Source organism: Athene cunicularia (genome assembly GCF_003259725.1).
Source record: "Athene cunicularia isolate RWA chromosome 2 unlocalized genomic scaffold, athCun1 chr2_part1, whole genome shotgun sequence".
NCBI lineage: Eukaryota > Metazoa > Chordata > Aves > Strigiformes > Strigidae > Athene > Athene cunicularia.
Window position 1 is genome coordinate 124827049 of NW_020799095.1, and position 17534 is coordinate 124844582.

At 38.6% G+C, this 17534-nt stretch overlaps 1 protein-coding gene across 1 annotated transcript; it reads right to left on the bottom strand.

Annotated features, from left to right (window-relative positions):
- Positions 1-9348: 9348 nt before the first annotated feature.
- On the bottom strand, positions 9349-16447 carry CA1 (carbonic anhydrase 1). The gene is made up of 7 exons (XM_026841487.1): positions 16411-16447; positions 16011-16208; positions 14698-14816; positions 12703-12798; positions 11761-11823; positions 10611-10766; positions 9349-9459 (listed from the first exon to the last, which is right to left on the bottom strand). Exons 1-7 carry the CDS (start codon positions 16445-16447, stop codon positions 9349-9351), a joined length of 780 nt encoding a protein of 259 aa, XP_026697288.1.
- Between the last annotated feature and the right edge of the window lie 1087 nt (positions 16448-17534).

The window sequence follows — 17534 nt, forward strand, 5'->3', positions numbered from 1 at the left end:
AGTGATTTTCATGATTACAGAAAGATAGGAACTGTAATTGTGGACAGGAAAATGCGCTACCAAAATGTTCTTTTCAGGCCTGCTGCTGCTTTTTTTTTTTTTTTTTCTGCTTTTTTTTTTTTTTTTTTTTTTTTCTTTTTTAATTTGTCAGCTATAATTTACTGATCTGGATTTCACCCTCAGCGTACGGAGGGTATATACAACCTACACTGCCCCTACCTCTGGGTTATGGCAATCAGGAACCAATCTAGAAATCTAGCCCTGCAGTGCAGCCATCTAACAGCAGAGTGGGAACACCCAGGATATTGGAGCTGAACAGCACTTGGGTATGCACTCTGCTTAGTTGTGATACTGCTTAAATAATGCAGGAGTCTCATGATTGTGCTTCACTTTTCCCTAGTGACTGGTACGGGTGTGTGGCATAATGACAGTGTATTCAGGGATGTTTGTAATCACTTGCACTAAGCGCCTACTAAAACAGGTTGAGATTTAAAAAAAGGATTCAACTACAGAAATTTCTCTTGCCTCTTGTATCCATTGCTTCATGCAAGAGGAGAACATGACTGACTGAACTGCTTTGTACTGAAATAGATAAAGCTCCATCTAATTTTTAAAAAATGTCACACTGTTTAGTTGTGCTTTACACACGGTTACTTGTATGTCTGTAATGGATTTCTTTTCTATTATGAATTATTTAGCCTCTTCAGAGTCATAGTTGTCCTAGTCTGGGCAGTGGGACATGCAGGTCTTTGAGTGCTAAAATGCTCTTCACTTCTAGTACTTAGCACTCTTGCATTGGTAGACACTGTGCAAACATTAGCTAATGCTTCTTACTGGCACTAAGAGTTACCTTCCTCGTCTGGCAGGGAAAAAGCTACCCAGCAGAGGTATAAAACCATTAACCAAATGAATTGCTAAATTGTTAAAAGAAAATATTTTAACTGTGTATTCTTGTTTCTATTATCTTCTGAGTTTACAGAGAGGCATAATATCACACCGACGATGTAAGTACTACCCAGATACAGCAGTGAAGAGTTCATGTTAAAAACCATTGTAGCTGTTTCAAAGCCTGCCCATGAGGGCACTTGCAGAAGCAACAGGGATCCCTCAGGCTGAGCAGGGAAAAGCCACCTACTACTTGAATGAGTGTGTTAATTACCAACACTCCCTGCTTTTCCAGAGGGAAATCGAGAATATATGTTTTGCTTTGTAGTGAACTTAATAGCTGTGCCTATCATGGTAAATAAAACAAACCAGGTCCCACTTTCTGGTCCTGGAACAAAGGCTATAACATGTCCTGAGTCTGTACAGCTGAACCTTCCTGTGTACCTTCTTCCATATGGTCTCGAGAACCGTCATTTCACCTGGTCTGGGCCTTCTCACAGAGAGCTCTAGCTGACATTTACCAAAACCATGCTGGGGAGCTTCCACTTGATGATGCCAAGTCCTGTCCATCTCCCGTTGCTAGTATGGGCATGGCCAACACTTCTGGTGTGTGTGCTAGGCGTGCCATGTGCAGCAGTGTCACCCAGGGCTTCACCAGCACCTCTCTCCTTTCTACATCCCACCGGAGCGACTGTGTGGCACCTTGTCCCCACTTGGTCTGAACACTTAAGTCTGCATAAGCTGACTGGTGCGTGGGTGCCACTACACGCAGCATTCCTGTGCAACAGTGGTATTTAGATTTCTCGTAAATGAGAGGGGCGGGCTGGCATCCACTTTCTGGAGTTCTCTACTGAATTTAGCCACTGGCATTCATCCTAAGTTTCATTACAGGTGCCAAAATGCATCTTCTGCATCCTATTGTAAGCTTTGCTTGTGCCTGTCCCTATTTGCAAAACTGGTGAATTAATGCTGTTCTATTCATTAGTCTGTTGTCTTTCAGCAGAAATTCAAGATTTTTGTGACATCCATGTCACAGAAGCCAACACATTATTGAATGTTGATTTAACTATGGAAACAGCCACCTGTTTTGTTAGGTATGTGGTAAAACTAGAACTAACTGATCCTGTGGTCAAAGACAGATGCATGGAGGTGAGATTAAGGAGGACAGAAGTAATTAGAAATTCCTCTGCGAGGAAAGAGGGGCCTTCTGTTTGAAATCTGGAAAACTGGATGTGTAGAAGGAATTTACTTTAGGCCAGAGATGGGCCATCTATCTGTCTCAGGAAGAGCAGTAGAAGATGGTTTTGGAAAGCGATGTTTTAATGGTAAGTCTGATCCAGGGGACTGAGTGACCTCTAGCATGTGAGCCCTGCACAGAAACTCTGTTTTGTTCCTAACTTTGCACCACTTTTCTTTGTGGCTTTGCAATAGTCACATCACATCAGTATTTTCAAACTGGTACTTAACTCCTTGTTTAGCCATTTAAGAAGAAGCTTTTAATTTCCTTGAAGTACTGACTGCCTAAGAGATCTCCTAGTTAATGGCAGGTCCAGCCCTGTGGCAAGCTGGGTCACTTCTGTTGGTATGTTCAGATATTTCAAAGCATAATCTTTGGGAACAAGGGCTTAGGAGTAGCTGCTGAATCATAACATTAGTCTAACCATGCCATTGGAATAACTATGTCCCTGTGTGATTGCAGATCTACAGAAGAACATGAGTATGAACACTGTGTATGTCACGGTCTCAAACACAATTAGGTTTTAATATATTCTCCTTTATACTTACAATATTGTTCCATTGGATATTTATTTGTTCACACATGTTTATTTATAAACACATTTACATAAATGTATTTATTTCTTTATTCAGTCTATGATCCTTTCACAACTGGCCCAACTTGCTGTAGTGTCAAGGAAATGAGATTTCAGAAACAGGTCTAGAGCTTGATGTCCTGTACATGTCTGGTTTTGCAACCGCTTAAGCCAAATATCCACCTCCCTCTCATCAATCAGATACGCTCAAATGAGTTAAAATGTCACTTGAAGAAATAAATATGCATACAACAAATACTTGGAAGGAGAGCTAAAGGTTCACAGGATAGGTCAGCAATGTTCATACCAGGGAAACCTAGGAGGCCAGAAGTAGGGTACAATGAATGAAATAGGAAACAATTCTGCAGTCTTGGCAGTGCTTTGCTTTGCAACAATTATCGAAAGCTGTCTGGAGGCTTTCCCTGGAGCCTTTCTCTCCCTTGACCCAATAACAAAAGAATCCATGTTACAAACTTTGCTCTGGGATATGTAATGGAAATGCAAAATGCAACATTGTGAGCTGGCAGCCTTCTAAAACCCTGCCTAGTGTTAATCCTACAGGACTTGTTCAACGGCTGAGAGCACTCTGAATAGTTGGAGTATGACCCTTTCAGGTATTCCTCTTGCACAGATGCATTTTCACAGACAGAAGACACAGTTACTTCATTGGACTATGCCTCTGAAGTATGTTGCCATTGCTGAAACGGCCTGTATGCTTCTATGAAGATAATTAAGAAATAAGGTTCTGGGGAAGCATATTAGACTACACTTCTCAACAGTGTAAATCAATGGAAGAACGTACAGTTTGGTAAGGGAAGGAGGGGGATGTGCAGATCTGACCCCCCCCAGAGGACTGCAGGGAAGCCAGTTTTCTTGCACAGAAGTAGCTGTGGATGTCCCCCTCCTTGCTCTTCTTTATGAGGATTTTACCGATAAGGCAGGGGTGGTACTATTGCATCAGTTGCTGACAGCTTTTTGTGCCATTGCTACCAAATCTGTCCTAACACATTTTTCAAGGGTAAATCTAAATGTTTTCTGACGGCATGTTGTTGGTGCGCCAGGGGTTAGTGACTCCTTATCATGAGGAAGCAGTCTGGTTTCAAGGGGTGGCCCAGATGACCAGATTGCCCCTGCCCTCAGCTCTCTCCTGATTATCACCCCTCCAGCTGAAGGAGCAAGTTTACAGCAGGGCAGGAGAGGGTATGTTCAGAGGTACCATTTATAAAAGTATTGGCAGTGCATGACTTGGTCTTTTATATTGATTCATGTTATTACATTGCTCTGGTAACCAAATGTCCCAGATAGAGATGAGTTCTTATTCCATTACATTTTGTCATACCAGACACTATTTTTTTTCTAGTATTTCAGCCTCATTCACTGCTTTATCCCATTCAACTTCAGTCAACATGTAGTTTGCTAAAGATTTCAGTGAGAATAAGAGTAGGCCAAATCATCACCACAAATCAAATTTGTGGTATCTCAAAAAAGTTAGTCCTCGTGCCACCAAGATTCCGGTGCAGATCTGATGTTCTTTATGACCCAAAGGTCAGAAAAGCTGCTTAGCAAACTGTCTAACCTGATGCTGACAAAGTCAGCGCTCACCTACATGAGGGTGAGCGCGGGGGCCAGCGGGCTCAGCCAGGGCTGAAGCAGTGACACGACTGTAGCTGGGGCCTGGTGCGGGTCGTGCACAGCTGAGCTGCAGGACCATCCCCCAGCCATGCTCTGGGGCAGCATTTTGGCAGCCACATGCTCCCCCTCTGCCCGCCATATCCAGTTACCGAGGCATCGCTCCAGCAGCCATCGTCCCGCTGAGCGACATGCGCCAAGAGCCGCCGGGCATGTGACATGCTCTGTCGCCCCTCGGTCATCCCCGGATTTCTCTTGCTTGGGTGGGATGGATTTAAGTTCACAGGTGGCCTGAGAAGAGGTAAATGCTGTTCAAAGAGTATGTAAGGAATGAAGCTGATTCACCCCCTAGATGGGAAGAGAGAGGGAAGCTTGGGGATTTCCCCAGCTCACTCTTAAATTTCCACCCTGGAGTGTGTGTGTGTTTATTTATGAGAAAATTAAGCAGAGGCTACACATTGCCGGATACATTGAATATTGTGGATAAGATATTCCAGCCTCTCAATTTCATAGATTTATCCAAATGTGAGCAGTGGCTCTCCACAGACAAAATAGGAAGTGAATGTAATGGATATCTAAAAGGGGATCATCAGGTGGTGATAGTTTGGCAGTGAGGGAAGCGCTCGTTTCAGGCTGCAGGAACAGAGAGTGCTGCTGCTGTCACTGATCCCAAAATGGCACAGCTTGGTCTTGCATCCGCTCAGGCTCCGCGGACCCCAGCAGGCCAGCGCCCCATGGCAGCACCACCCTTTGCTGGTCTGCTGGAAGCTGCCAGGACACCTTGAGGACGAAGGGCACTTGCCTCTTTGTCACCGTTCTGAGAGGAACCTTACAACTTTGTCTGACTTAGTGCTGCAACAGTTAGCCCTTAAAGACATTCACTGTACTGGTGTGAACACAACCCCATAGGTGTATTTATCTTGCACATATACTGTTTAACCTGACTTGGCTCTAGTTATGCTACAGTGAACTTTGTGACACAATTTAGTCTGTTGATTTAAAAGTTTTTATGGTGTGATCTCCTGGTTACCTCAGAGCATTGCAAAAGACCTAATGACTTAAGCAGTCAGAATACGAATTTTATTTGTGCTCTGTGCTAATGCACAAAAACTTGAATAAGGCATGCAAGGAAGCTATAATGCATTACGAAAACATGGGCAGCTGTACACCATTAGTCCTGGTGCGTTTTTTCCAGCAGTTTAAAAATGTTTTTTTCTTTGATAAATAATGCAATCAAGAAATTCAGAATAGCTAGCAAATATGTAGATTTTGACAAGCAGTTTTGCTTGAAAAGCAATTTTTAAAGTTTCAAGATTACATCAAATATGACATCTGGACATTTTCTAAATGGTCTACCGAGGCTGATTTCAGTTTTAAGTGGTTTCTTCCACTGCCCAGTGTTGTTGCTAGCTGCTTCCAAGTCCCATATTTCCCACCCTGTGTTGCTGGGCTTGCTCAGCACTGCAGCCCTGCACCTGTTACAGACAGGATTAAAGGTGCAGAGGATTCCCAGAAAGTCCTAGGAAAAAAGTCGAGACTCTACAGACCCTACAGTAAAATCCCTAAGCTGTATCGGGAGCTATTAACTAGGCCTCCTCAGACCATCTCAGGGTTTTATCTGGGCATTCTCAAAGCATACTTACCAGTTGACACTTCTGTGGTTATAACAGTAGACTTTTTCCCTCAACATAAGGGAAAAGTTGAATTAGGAAGGATTTTCTAAAGAAAAAATTAATGTGACACATTAACCAATCCAATTTTGTCTTATAACACTAACAAAGGAGTCCTAGTTAATGTGCCCAGCAGAGATCAAGGTGGAAGGCTTTGCTGGAGTCTGACCTGAAGTGCATTCTGCTGATCAGATGGCAAATGCTAACTTTTTCACAGCTGTGGAGCTGCACAAGGAAACTTTATTTTAGCAGAGTTACTGTATTTTGAAAGTCTCTGTGAGGTGAAGAAAAGCCTCGCAGAAGTTCTCCAGATGAGTTGCATCTGTGGTAGCTTGCATTTACCTGTTCCTCTGTAATTTGGGTTTAAAGGTGATTTGCTGTTGGGTTAGGTTGCTGATGCACAGCACACAGATAACAATGTTTTTATGTATGGAGAAAATATGGAGCAGCAAATGAAAAAATGATTCATTCTGGTAAAAGGCAGAAATGGTATTCTTAAAATAAGACTTAAAAGATTTATGTTTTTCTGTGTAATTTCCTGAAGTCTTTGGCACTGAGATACCACCCATTCAAACTACTACACTGGGTAATTTTCCTTCCCATTTCTTTTATATTGCCAGCAAGTACCATTAGATGTCAATATAGCTTTATGTCCTAAAATAAAATCCTGTTTGTATTTTGTTCTCTTTCTTTGCTGTAAAGATAAGAGATCTCTCCTTCACTGGTAGTCAAAGTCTAGATATACTATGAAATGAGCTTGCCTTTCCTTCATCAAGTCAAGGACATTGAATTTGCCTTACCATTTCCTAGACTATGAATTGCTTATTCATTTTCTTGGTTGTCTTAATCAGGTCCATTTGATTTTCACAGTCGTTCCTACTCGATGTTTTCACTTGTATTTTATTAAAGTAATTTTCCAAAGGAGTTACACAAAAGGAAGCAGGGTGAAGTAATTTATATTGGAGATGAACTTGAGACAAACTAGTAAATCCAGCTGCCCACTTCCTTGTCACCCTTGTGCACACATGCAAAGGTCTCCAACCGATTGAACGCACAGTTCTGCAGCTCAAGTGCACTCTAAATCTGAGGAATTACAATATATAAGTCAGCACACTAGTCAGAGAGCTTTTTAAATAGACTCTGAACGAAGTAGCTGTGTATAGGAAGATGTTATTCTGCCTAACAGATTTGTTCCCATTTCTCAAATGTGTGCCCATTGTGATCTCTTGGTGAGGTTTAATTTTTTTGCCATCACAAGGAAGATGTCTCCTCACTTTTCCAACAAGCACCATCAGTCTTTTCCTCCGGAGAACTGAGAGGAGTGAAAATTATTATCTTCCTGTTCATGGCGCTTAAAGGGATGATGCAGTTGTTGCACTAAGGCAGAGACAAGTGGTGTGGTTTTAGGATTGCTCATTATGAAGGTACCAATTACTTGAGGGAATTATTGACCTCTGTAATTATTTTTGTGAGTTTATGAACCAAACGAGGCATTTTACTAGCTTTGCTTATTCAGATAATAGGACTAGGTATTGCTGATGAGGATGGCAGGAATATCTGACTGAATGTTGATTTGTCTGCTTTTTAATTAACACGGAAGTGGAGACTGCTTTTAAATACTGAGCTCCTCATTCCCATGCTCATGGGTGAGCTCCCATTTTGTTCATGATTCTGCATCAGAGATTGATATTATTAGGAGAAGAAGCTTTTATGACAAAAGGTGGAGGTCTAAGACTAAGCAGAAGTATTACATTTAGCTGCCATGTGCTTATCTGCAGTTTGTGCTCAGTCTTCTGCACTTTCAATGAACAATTTTTCCTCTAGTTCCAAGCTAGGAGAATAAGACTAAATGACCTTTCCTTTTTTTTCAGGTGTAAATTGTCTGTGGTATCTCAAAACTTATTTAATATAGAAAGTTAGCCATAAATGTGGCACCTCTTTTGGAATGGAATAAAGGTCTTGGTATGATTTTATTGCGTCTCTTACAAATGCATCGCATTGAATAAAGTTAGTCTTGACTTCTGTCATAGTGCCTAACAGGCTAATGGCACCAGGCATCAAGGGTACACAAGCCAATCAGGTATAAGATAATTTCACTGGGGCAGGTGATTAGTTATTCATTTCACGTGTTCTGATAGGATAAATGTTGCCACTGCATTATGGTGGTAAGTCACAGACCAAGGCCTTATTGATCCAGTTGCTGGATACACACACACTGGTTAGCTGAAGAGGTTGACCTGACCTAGAAGTACGTCTCACTGAGTGCAGCTGGCTGCAGCAGAGGTGGTATTTTGCATTTAAAGCAATTCAGGTTTTGAATATGTTGGAAACGTGGATCTGAAATTTTTTTTTACTTTATAAAGGAAGTGTGAGGAACTGTAAATGTTTACAGCCCTGCTTTTATGGTATAGTCAAAGGCATGCAAATGTTAAAGAAGAAACTATATCCAGCAAGATGTGCTGCAAAACCCCAACAGATAATAGTCACTTATGTAATTTAATGAAGGTACTTCATCATTGCAGCCAAATAACATTTAAGTTACATAATGGGGTCAACTGGAAATCTAATTTTTTTTTCTCATGCTTTTTGTTGTTCCTTGTAGAGTCTGACTTTATCTTCTTCAGACCTTTGCCACTGCTGGCTATTAAATAATTTAGTTGTCACTGCTGGAGCCATTTGCAAAGCTGAGTATGGCTCTGCTTGAGAAATAGTGAAACTGTGTGACTTAACTGTACAGCGAGACCAAGGTGCTTTATTTTTCCATGGTCATATGTCTAATAAGTCTTTATTAGGTCTTCAGGTGAAATAAAAGAGCAATTATCACACAATTTCTTTTAAAACACTTATAGTATAGCACTGTTACAATACTGTTTCATTTCAAAGCACTTTCTTTATTAATTTAATTTAAATCAGGCATATATCAGTTAAGCTAGAAAAATAAACCATTTTTATTAGCCAAAGCAACAATAACCGATTAGTAATTGCCATTAACAGAAGAAATTTCATTGCAAAAAACAACAGACATACAGTTGCATAAACTCTCTTGTGGGAAGCTGAGTGCTGATTAATTTCACTCTAAACAATTACTTTGCTTTTTATCACCACATAAAAAAATTTAAACTACATTTCACTGTTAGAAGTCGTGCATTAAAACTACCACAGAAAGAATATAGATTAATTCCAGTAAAAGCACTAGCCAGTGAATTTCAACAGCTTCTGGCAGGACAGGAATATTGCAGCTAAGAACACATGCTCTGTTCTCATTTCTTTGGTAGATTTTTCCATAGTCTTTGTTTGGATGTGTTGCTCTTGACGAGCAGACTGTGCTCCAGATTTGCTTTGGTTTTCTGGGATTAGTCTCTCACCACTCTGCCTTTCAGCGGTTGGGGTTGCCGGTGATTGCTTAGTATGGGACAAGGTGCTTCCCCTTCAGCAGAAGACAGGATTGTGCGGAATTGAGCCAGCTAAGTGGTGCAAGGAAGGAAGGGATATATTTAGCTTTTCACTTTTATCTTGCATATCTGAGAAATTGTTATACTTCCTAACTAACTTTCTATTTTTTTTAAAAAAATAAGCTTCATAATATTGAATTAATCCAGTGGCAAGTCAGGATTTATGCTACCACAGAAGTATTGGAACAACCAACCAGCTTTGAATATCCTATTGACCCCTGTATCCAACTACCACAGAAACTTTCAGACACCGGTACTACTGTGTTATCACTTATGTAAAAAAAAGCTGATAAATTAAACATATCACCAGTTGTGAAAGTAAAAAGCAAGGCTTAAGAACTAATTCAACTTTGCTTCAAACATTGCTTTTATGTCAGACTATTTGTACTTAATTTCTATTCCATATCCATTCAATAGCCTAATGAATAACACCTTGAACAAACATTAATGATCTTCACAATACCCAAATTATTTCTACAGGTGTGCTTTTTATTTTCAAAGATTCCAAGTACTTAACTAGCCTTATCTGGAAAGATATTAATTCAAACACCTTTGGAGGGACAGGTGGCAATAACTGTGTGACAGTTGCCCAAGAGTTTAGAACACAAAGAATACTTACCTGAGTGAGGCCAGTGAGGGATATTGAGCTTGTCCTACAGACATTGTTAGGAAAAAATGCAGTAATAAAGCAATTGGTACACCTCCTAACTACTCTACGATAGCACTGAATAGAGCTATACTCTGGCTATTTGATCTTGTGGCACAGCACAAAGCTCCCTGCTCAGGCAGGTTTCTGGCTGAGATTTGATGAGAATATGAACTTCTTTTGGAGAGTCTTCTAGGAATGAAGATGGGAAGAATTCAGCTTTCTGCCTGTCTTCTGCTTTGGGAGACACAGCACTTCAAGGAAGTTTAATTAAGAAAATTGCCTTTCCTGGAGCAATAGAAGCAACTTCACAAATCTGAAGTCTTCTTATCTCAGTTCCCACAAGACTTTGTAAAATGTGAGTAGCCTAACCCAGTTGAGGCAGAATCATAAGTGTTTATTAAAAGCAACAATGTGGTGTAAAGGTAGTGCTCATTTAACAGTAAAAATGAGAAAAATAAACCTAATAAAATGCAGCAGTGCAATGTAAAGGGTCTTGTTCCCTGTAATAACGTACCTGCTCTGAACTGATAGTAATTGGCTCTTTAAGTATAATCCAGGTGACACTCTCATGGAGGGGAGGATGAGTCAGAGAGCCATTGTAGGTCCAGTAATCCATGGATTTAGGCAGCAGGCTTGAAGGATCAAAATCAGAAAAGGGAGCTTTCTTACCCTGTGGAAGATACTCTGGGTTAATGAAACCCATAAGTAAAATAGAATTTACATCCCAGACTACAAAGGAGTGTGTTCCTAAATCAGAGGAGGTAATTTCAAAACACCAGTGTTTTCTCATAGCATCAGAGGTGAGTTGCTTGCCCTGGTGGTAAATTTGACACTGAGATACATCTAGGCTGACACCACTGACAATGAGCCACGTTACTCAAAAAAACCCAAACAAAAACCAATTTTCCCCAAAAATGGTATTAGATACCAAAGAGTTCAGTCATCACTGACTAAAGGTGTTTGTTTTGTTTTGTTTTTCCCAAATACTGAACTCTATGCTCCTGAGCAAGCAAAACACTTCAGAGTATAATTAATTTTCAGCTGTCTGTTGAGGGAGGCTAAGGCAGGATTCACTCATGTTGGTAATGTTTGTATGTTCGGGGTCAAAGTCTACATTCTTTTTTAAAATCCTGTGGGAGATGCTGTGTTGTATTTTTAACATGCTTCACTAACATTCCAATATTCAGACTCTATCTCTGCTTACCTTGTGCCTTTATGAGAGGCTTAGTGGGAATAATCACTGCTTTACAAGACTGCTTGAGAAAAATGCAGTTCTGGTGTTATTTCTTCTCCCTTTTTTTCCTTCCTTTAACTGAGAGAACTTTAGTTTGGTTACTGTTAGGCTGTGCTGGTGATGGACACCGGGGTTAATTTTAAATAGACAGATGGATGGATGGAAGCATAGGATTAGTTAGGAATCAGGAACTGTGTACTCTTAGACAAAGAGCTCATAGCTGTCTACAGGGTGGAGCCCCAACAATACAAAGTATTTTACAGGATCCCATAAACTCATGTCCAGAATCATGCTTTTGACTCCCACATCTCAGCAACATTCTTCAGCTGAACACCTGCATTATTCTGAAGTCTTCAAAAAGGCAGATGAGAGACTGTGTAGATTTTGATTTAACTACTCTATATCATGATCAGGCTGTGATGATGTTTACCTTAGTCTTTACTGAATCCAAGGCCTTCAAGACACCTTTCAGATTTTCATTGCATAAGCCAAGCTGTAAATAAAAAATACTTTAAAATCCTAAATATGTAACAATAGTTTTATTCTAACAGAATCAAGAATGTGCTTTATGAATCTTCATTAGTTTATCTTTGCAAACCCGCTATGAACGATACAAAATTTAGAACTTTTTGAGGAAATAGCAGGACATTTTGCTTCTGCTTTGCAGAGTAATGCAAACAGACTGCAGAAATAATCCATGGTTCAGAAGTATATGATTGATATGATCATATGTGCTTATCTTTGAAATTTGCTTTGAAAGCATTCAGAGAGATGGTTTTGCTGGTAACTTTTTTGCAATATGAACTATAAGTAATTATATTTTAGCATTCTATAATAAAGTATAGTATTATTTAATGGTATTTTGTTAAAATAACAAAGTCCTTAATAATAAGGAATTCTTTTTCCTGCCTTGCTTTTGAAAGGCTAAATATGCCATGTGCATGGATTCAAGATTTCTTGGGAGTGCTGATTTAGATTTTTTTTTTTTTCTGATTGCTAGACAGTAATAGCATACGTGACTGAAACCATCTTTCTGTGAAAGTTCACATTGCTGTAAATGGAGTGGAAAGCAAACAGAAAAGGTGTGAGCATTGCCTGTTACAAAGGTGAATGAAACAGCACAAGCTCACTAGTACCCATGCTTTAAAGTGCAGGTCTTCTTGAAGGGTCTGTGGATGAAATGGGGATTTGGGTAAAACAACCATGTAGAAGCATGAACAAAGTTGGCAATAGGAGCTAAATCAGGATAAGAGACAGTCATGTCCACTGATTTAAGAGAAAGATGTGTTTTTCCTAGTCCTCATCATGGACTGCAGTTTTGGTAAGGAAAGGGAAGAGAGAGACTTGTGGTTTTAGTATGTCAGTAACTGACCTGCAGGAAGACAGTGACAATTGCTAAGCCATCCGGCTTGTCAAAAGCCTCAGCTACATTTGAATACTTGTCTGCATTCCAATGAATGAGATGAAGCTAAAGAAACAATCGACAGGATCATTTTTGCTGGTTCTATTACAGAGAAATTCCACAACTAGAGTAACATAGTTAGAAACGCCACTCTGCACTCTTAGGGTCTGAGCGTGAAATTGAGAACATGCTTGTGAACGCCTGCAGATTTATGGTGGTTTGCTGAATCACCCTGGCATTGTCAGGACTCATACCCCGGCTTTCCCTTGGGGTAGGCAGAACTGCACATATTCCTGAAAGCAGTTTAGGGGTAAGTACACAGAGATGTGGAAAATCACAACTTACAAGGGACATACATATTTCTAACTCTATTGCTAGCAGTCTCCTGTGCATGCCTTTATCTTCCTGTCTTCAAAAATGTAATACATAAAATATCATTTTCAGGAGTGTAACAACTTCGTTACACATGGGGCAACATTTATTCATAATAGTCCCATTTACCGCAAAAGAGTGATTATACGGCCATGAACATCATGGCTGTGGATGGTTTATATTCAACCTAAATCTTTCAACAATTATTTGACAGTATTTGCTTTAAAAGAGTTAAGAAACTCAGCCTACTATGTTGCTTATTATATCTTAAGCTAGTTTTCGTGAAATATAAATTTCAAAAACTTACAGAATGTGGAAATCATAGGAGTTTCTTTATGTGCCTTCTCACCTATTAATATGCCTAGCAATTCCTTAGCAACTATGTAACTCTATGGTGATAATCTAGTCCTGAATTATTTCTATAATGTTTCAGCAACATGGTCACAAAAAATATCAAAACATCTTAAAATACAACAATGAGATTATAAAATATAGAAACAGAACATGAAAATTATCAAATAATGCACATAATCTTAACATTCTGATTTAAAACAATTAAAAAAAAATTCTGGTATTTATTAAAGCTGAATTGCTATCTTTTCAACTTAACATCTTCACTGTTTCAACATATTTTAAACTATTGATTCAAAGCAAACTAATGAATACTTAATCATGTGTTGCTTAAACACAGCGAAAGTGCACTATCTCTTTACAGCAGAAAGTAATTCTAAAGGGACACCCCTTTCTTATCTTGGCTGTATCAAATGAGATAGCTTTAGCACTCTCAACAGTGGAAAATTTCCTATTAGGAACACATTTCTGGCTGTGTTGTTCCTAATGCCTACACTAAAAATGTGTAATCTGTCTCATTAGTGTCTCATGTTGTAATGTTCTTAAAATCTGAAAAGTTGCCAAAGATAACATTACATGAATTGAACATGAATTGTTTGCTGGCATGTTCATGACTGTTAGCAGGTCACTAAGGTCTTAGAAAACAAATAAAATCTGTTACTTTAAGGGGTAGTTTTTGTAAAACAGATCTTGCTTCATTATCTGAAAACATTTAATGTACTTGACAGCTTCTGAGGCCATTACTAGATAACTTTTTTTATCTCTTTATTTTAATTAATTTCTTCTGGGTTTCGTTCTTATTTGCTGCTTTTGAAAAGCCAGAGAAAAAACCTTACAGTGATCAGCATGCTTGTAGCTTTGACAAATTGCAGCTACAATTATAGTGGGGCATTGGGTGATCAGACTCTAAAAAGCAGATGATTTAGTATTAAGCTGAATGTGTGTGTACAGCTGATCTTTTTAACATTTAGCAAACGTTACTTTCATACCTGCACCTTTCAGCTCTATTTCATTATTTAAATATGGATTTAGATTAATAAGTGCTGACCACAAAATCCAATTTGCTCTTGCAAAGTCAACTTTGCATTTGCAGAGATGGTATTGCTTTTGCAAAATAAAATAACTACTAAAGCTATCTAGATATGCTTGTTTGGCTTTGTTGTTTTTTTTTTTCTTCTTAAGGATGATATACATGACCGGACTTTGAAAACTTGATTTCAACTTTCCTTTCATTGACTCTACCTCTGAAGCATATTTCCTTCCATCCACTGTGTGCTCTGAGCCTTGCTCATCAGTTTGGCCCCAATGGAAATGAAACTGCCGCAATCTATATGTTCCGGTGAGAGGTCCACCTGCCAGCACTGCACACTGCAAATGAATGAAGTACGGTAAAAACATCAATCAATAAAGTCTTCCTGTCAGGGAAGTTATAGATTTCAAAGATTTTGTAACATGCAAGCAGTGTTCTCCATGTTAACATGTTAAGATTTTTTGATACTCAATTATTTTTAAACATCTGGAGGAAAAAAAAACAAACAAAAACATTTTGTGCAGTTAAGCCAAAGTTATTGGAGGTTTTAATTCTAGGTATGTGTATGAGTGAATTGGTTATAGTAAATCTGCATGTCTCCTCAATGCGGTTCCAAAATTCAGGTGAAATATATGTGAATAGACTTTCTACCTCAGAGAGAAAATAAAAGAAAAAATAATGCAGAAAAACAGCAGTCTGCCAGAAAGAGTAATTCGATTTTAATAACTGCAGAACAAACCATCCTACCTCATGGTACTCACTTCCCACTAAAATTTGCATTATTAATGACAGCATTTTAAAGGTCTTTTTTCACAGAAGTAACAGTTATAGGTAGCCTGAATACAGGTAGTCAGAATTTAGACTATGAAATGCCATAGGTGTACTTCAACGTTATTGACTCTGTTTATTGGTCATTATCATTAATTCCTTGCTTGCAAGCACATAAATATGTCTTGATTCCTAATGTGGTGATAGGCACCTGTAATTGTGCATGATGCTTAGAAATATGTGCCTGGAGTTCCTGCAGCACTTACAATGTTATGCATCAGTACAAAGAAATCTCCTCCTTTGCTATCAAGGTAGTAAGACTGTGAGAAAAAAAACAACCTAGTCCAGAGTGATTCCATATGGAGTTATACTGTGACTAACTTTTACATATGTATAAATCTCCCACCGCATGTTGATTTAAAATAAAAGCACAACTGAGTAACTGTGTTTAGAAACTCTCCTCCTACCTTCCCCTTCAGAAATCAGTGATTATCCTGGAGGTTTCCTACTGGGAACTTACCAGTCCTTTTGCTGTTAACACAGGAACACTTGCCAACAAGCCCTGATTTTAAAGAACATAATCTGGACCTTCTGTGGCACTTAAAGGGTGTTGCCAACTGTTGAAATAAAATTAGCAGGCATATCCTAATCTATATAAAAAACTCCTGGAAGGCTAGTCTTGTTTTCTATATAAATTATAGAAAAAGAGAATGAAAAAGAAAACATCCCCCTCTCCAGATCCAGATTTTTTACACACCTGATTGATTGTCCTTATCCTCAAAATTCACATGGAATGAATGTCCAACATTGACGATCTCTTTGCATGTGGAAGGTTTCCAAGTGATCTGAAGAAATCCCAGAGATGCATCTTTTTTGACTTCCTTGAGTTTAATATCAATAGGAGATTGACAGTCTCCATTGGCAATAGGGTATAACTTGTGCCAGTGGTCAGGTCCTGGGTAAAATAAATAAATAATTGAAGTTTTCTACTTCTAATTTTGTACCAACACTGAATTCCTTGGAACCAATTGTATACATAATACAGATACTTGATATGTTACTAATCCATGTAATTCTCAAGAATTTCTATAAGGAAAATAAGGAAATATTCAATACATTATAAATACATCTGATTTTCTATTAAAGATAGCTTTTACCATTGTTGCCTTGATAACTCCAGTTCAAACTTGACATTTCTTTCTCGTTGCAAGGCACTGTCTTCTTTAAAAAGAAACTACTCGTGTTGATGAAAGTTGTTAAGATGAGATCTCTGCTTTGATTTTCTTCCGAATTTCTAACTTATGCCTAGGCTTTTATACGCCTGCTTAAGCAGTAAAGACAGTAATATTTTCTAACCAACCTTTGTTGATTTCATACGATTTCAAAATGCCATATGAAACTGTGATAAGAGTAAGGATTGTAATAAGGAAACAGTGTGCTTGCAATCTGTTTACTTTTTGATTCAGTACATATATTAAGATAGATATGAGTTAGATGCCAAATTAAAATATACATCATTCTAACTGTTCAAATGTTATCCAAAGACCTTTACACTAAATCTTCTCAATCTAAAGTATAATTATGGTACAAAAGTGCAGGCTAAACAGAAAGCAATGGATGCTCAGCCGTTTTGAAAATTCATATCAATGATTTAAGACATCTATGTATAGATTTTGGAACATTAATTTGATAATCACAAAAAACCCCAGTCAATCTCAGTAGCTTTTGGTGGTGGAAAACTTATTATTAAATACTGCATTAATATGACTAGCAATGCTCTCAGTGAAAAAGGAGGTCCAAAGCCTACTAAGTCCTACCAGCTTCAGGAGTTTTGGGAATGATCTCAAGCCATTTTTGTACTGCTGTGAATCTTCAAGGCAATCTTCTTGTGGACTGATGCCTGATTAAATGCATGACTGAAATCCAACTTCCAAAGCTTTCTCCTGAAGTAGGTCCTATCTTGCAGTTCAAGAATATTTACACCCAATCCCCCATTTCTTTAGAGGTAAGATACCATGCCCTGACTCTCTGTTTTAAAGCTAAATTCTACTAACACATATGGGATTTTTCCTGGCTTAAACTCTCATACATGCTTAAAAGTAGGATTGTATTTTTAGGACCATATGCTTGACAAGAACAGCATAGTTAAATAGTTGTGGTATTATCTAGATTGTAACCATTTGAGCTGAGTGTATGGAGCAATTATTTCTATATAAATAAGGTTTATCATAGACTATGTAAGCATTGCCTTGTCATCCTGCGTTGCAAAAATGGAACCTGT

Bases quoted from the DNA above. Each gene is read 5' to 3' on its own strand.
- CA1 (XM_026841487.1), bottom strand. From the start codon at position 16,447: ATGTCAAGTTTGAACTGGAGTTATCAAGGCAACAATG. The intron at 12,799-14,697 runs GTAGAGTCAATG...TTGTTTCTTTAG, and splicing joins GAAGGAAATATGCTTCAGAG to CTTCATCTCATTCATTGGAA. The intron at 9,460-10,610 runs GTACGTTATTAC...TGCACCACTTAG, and splicing joins TTACTATCAGTTCAGAGCAG to CTGGCTCAATTCCGCACAAT.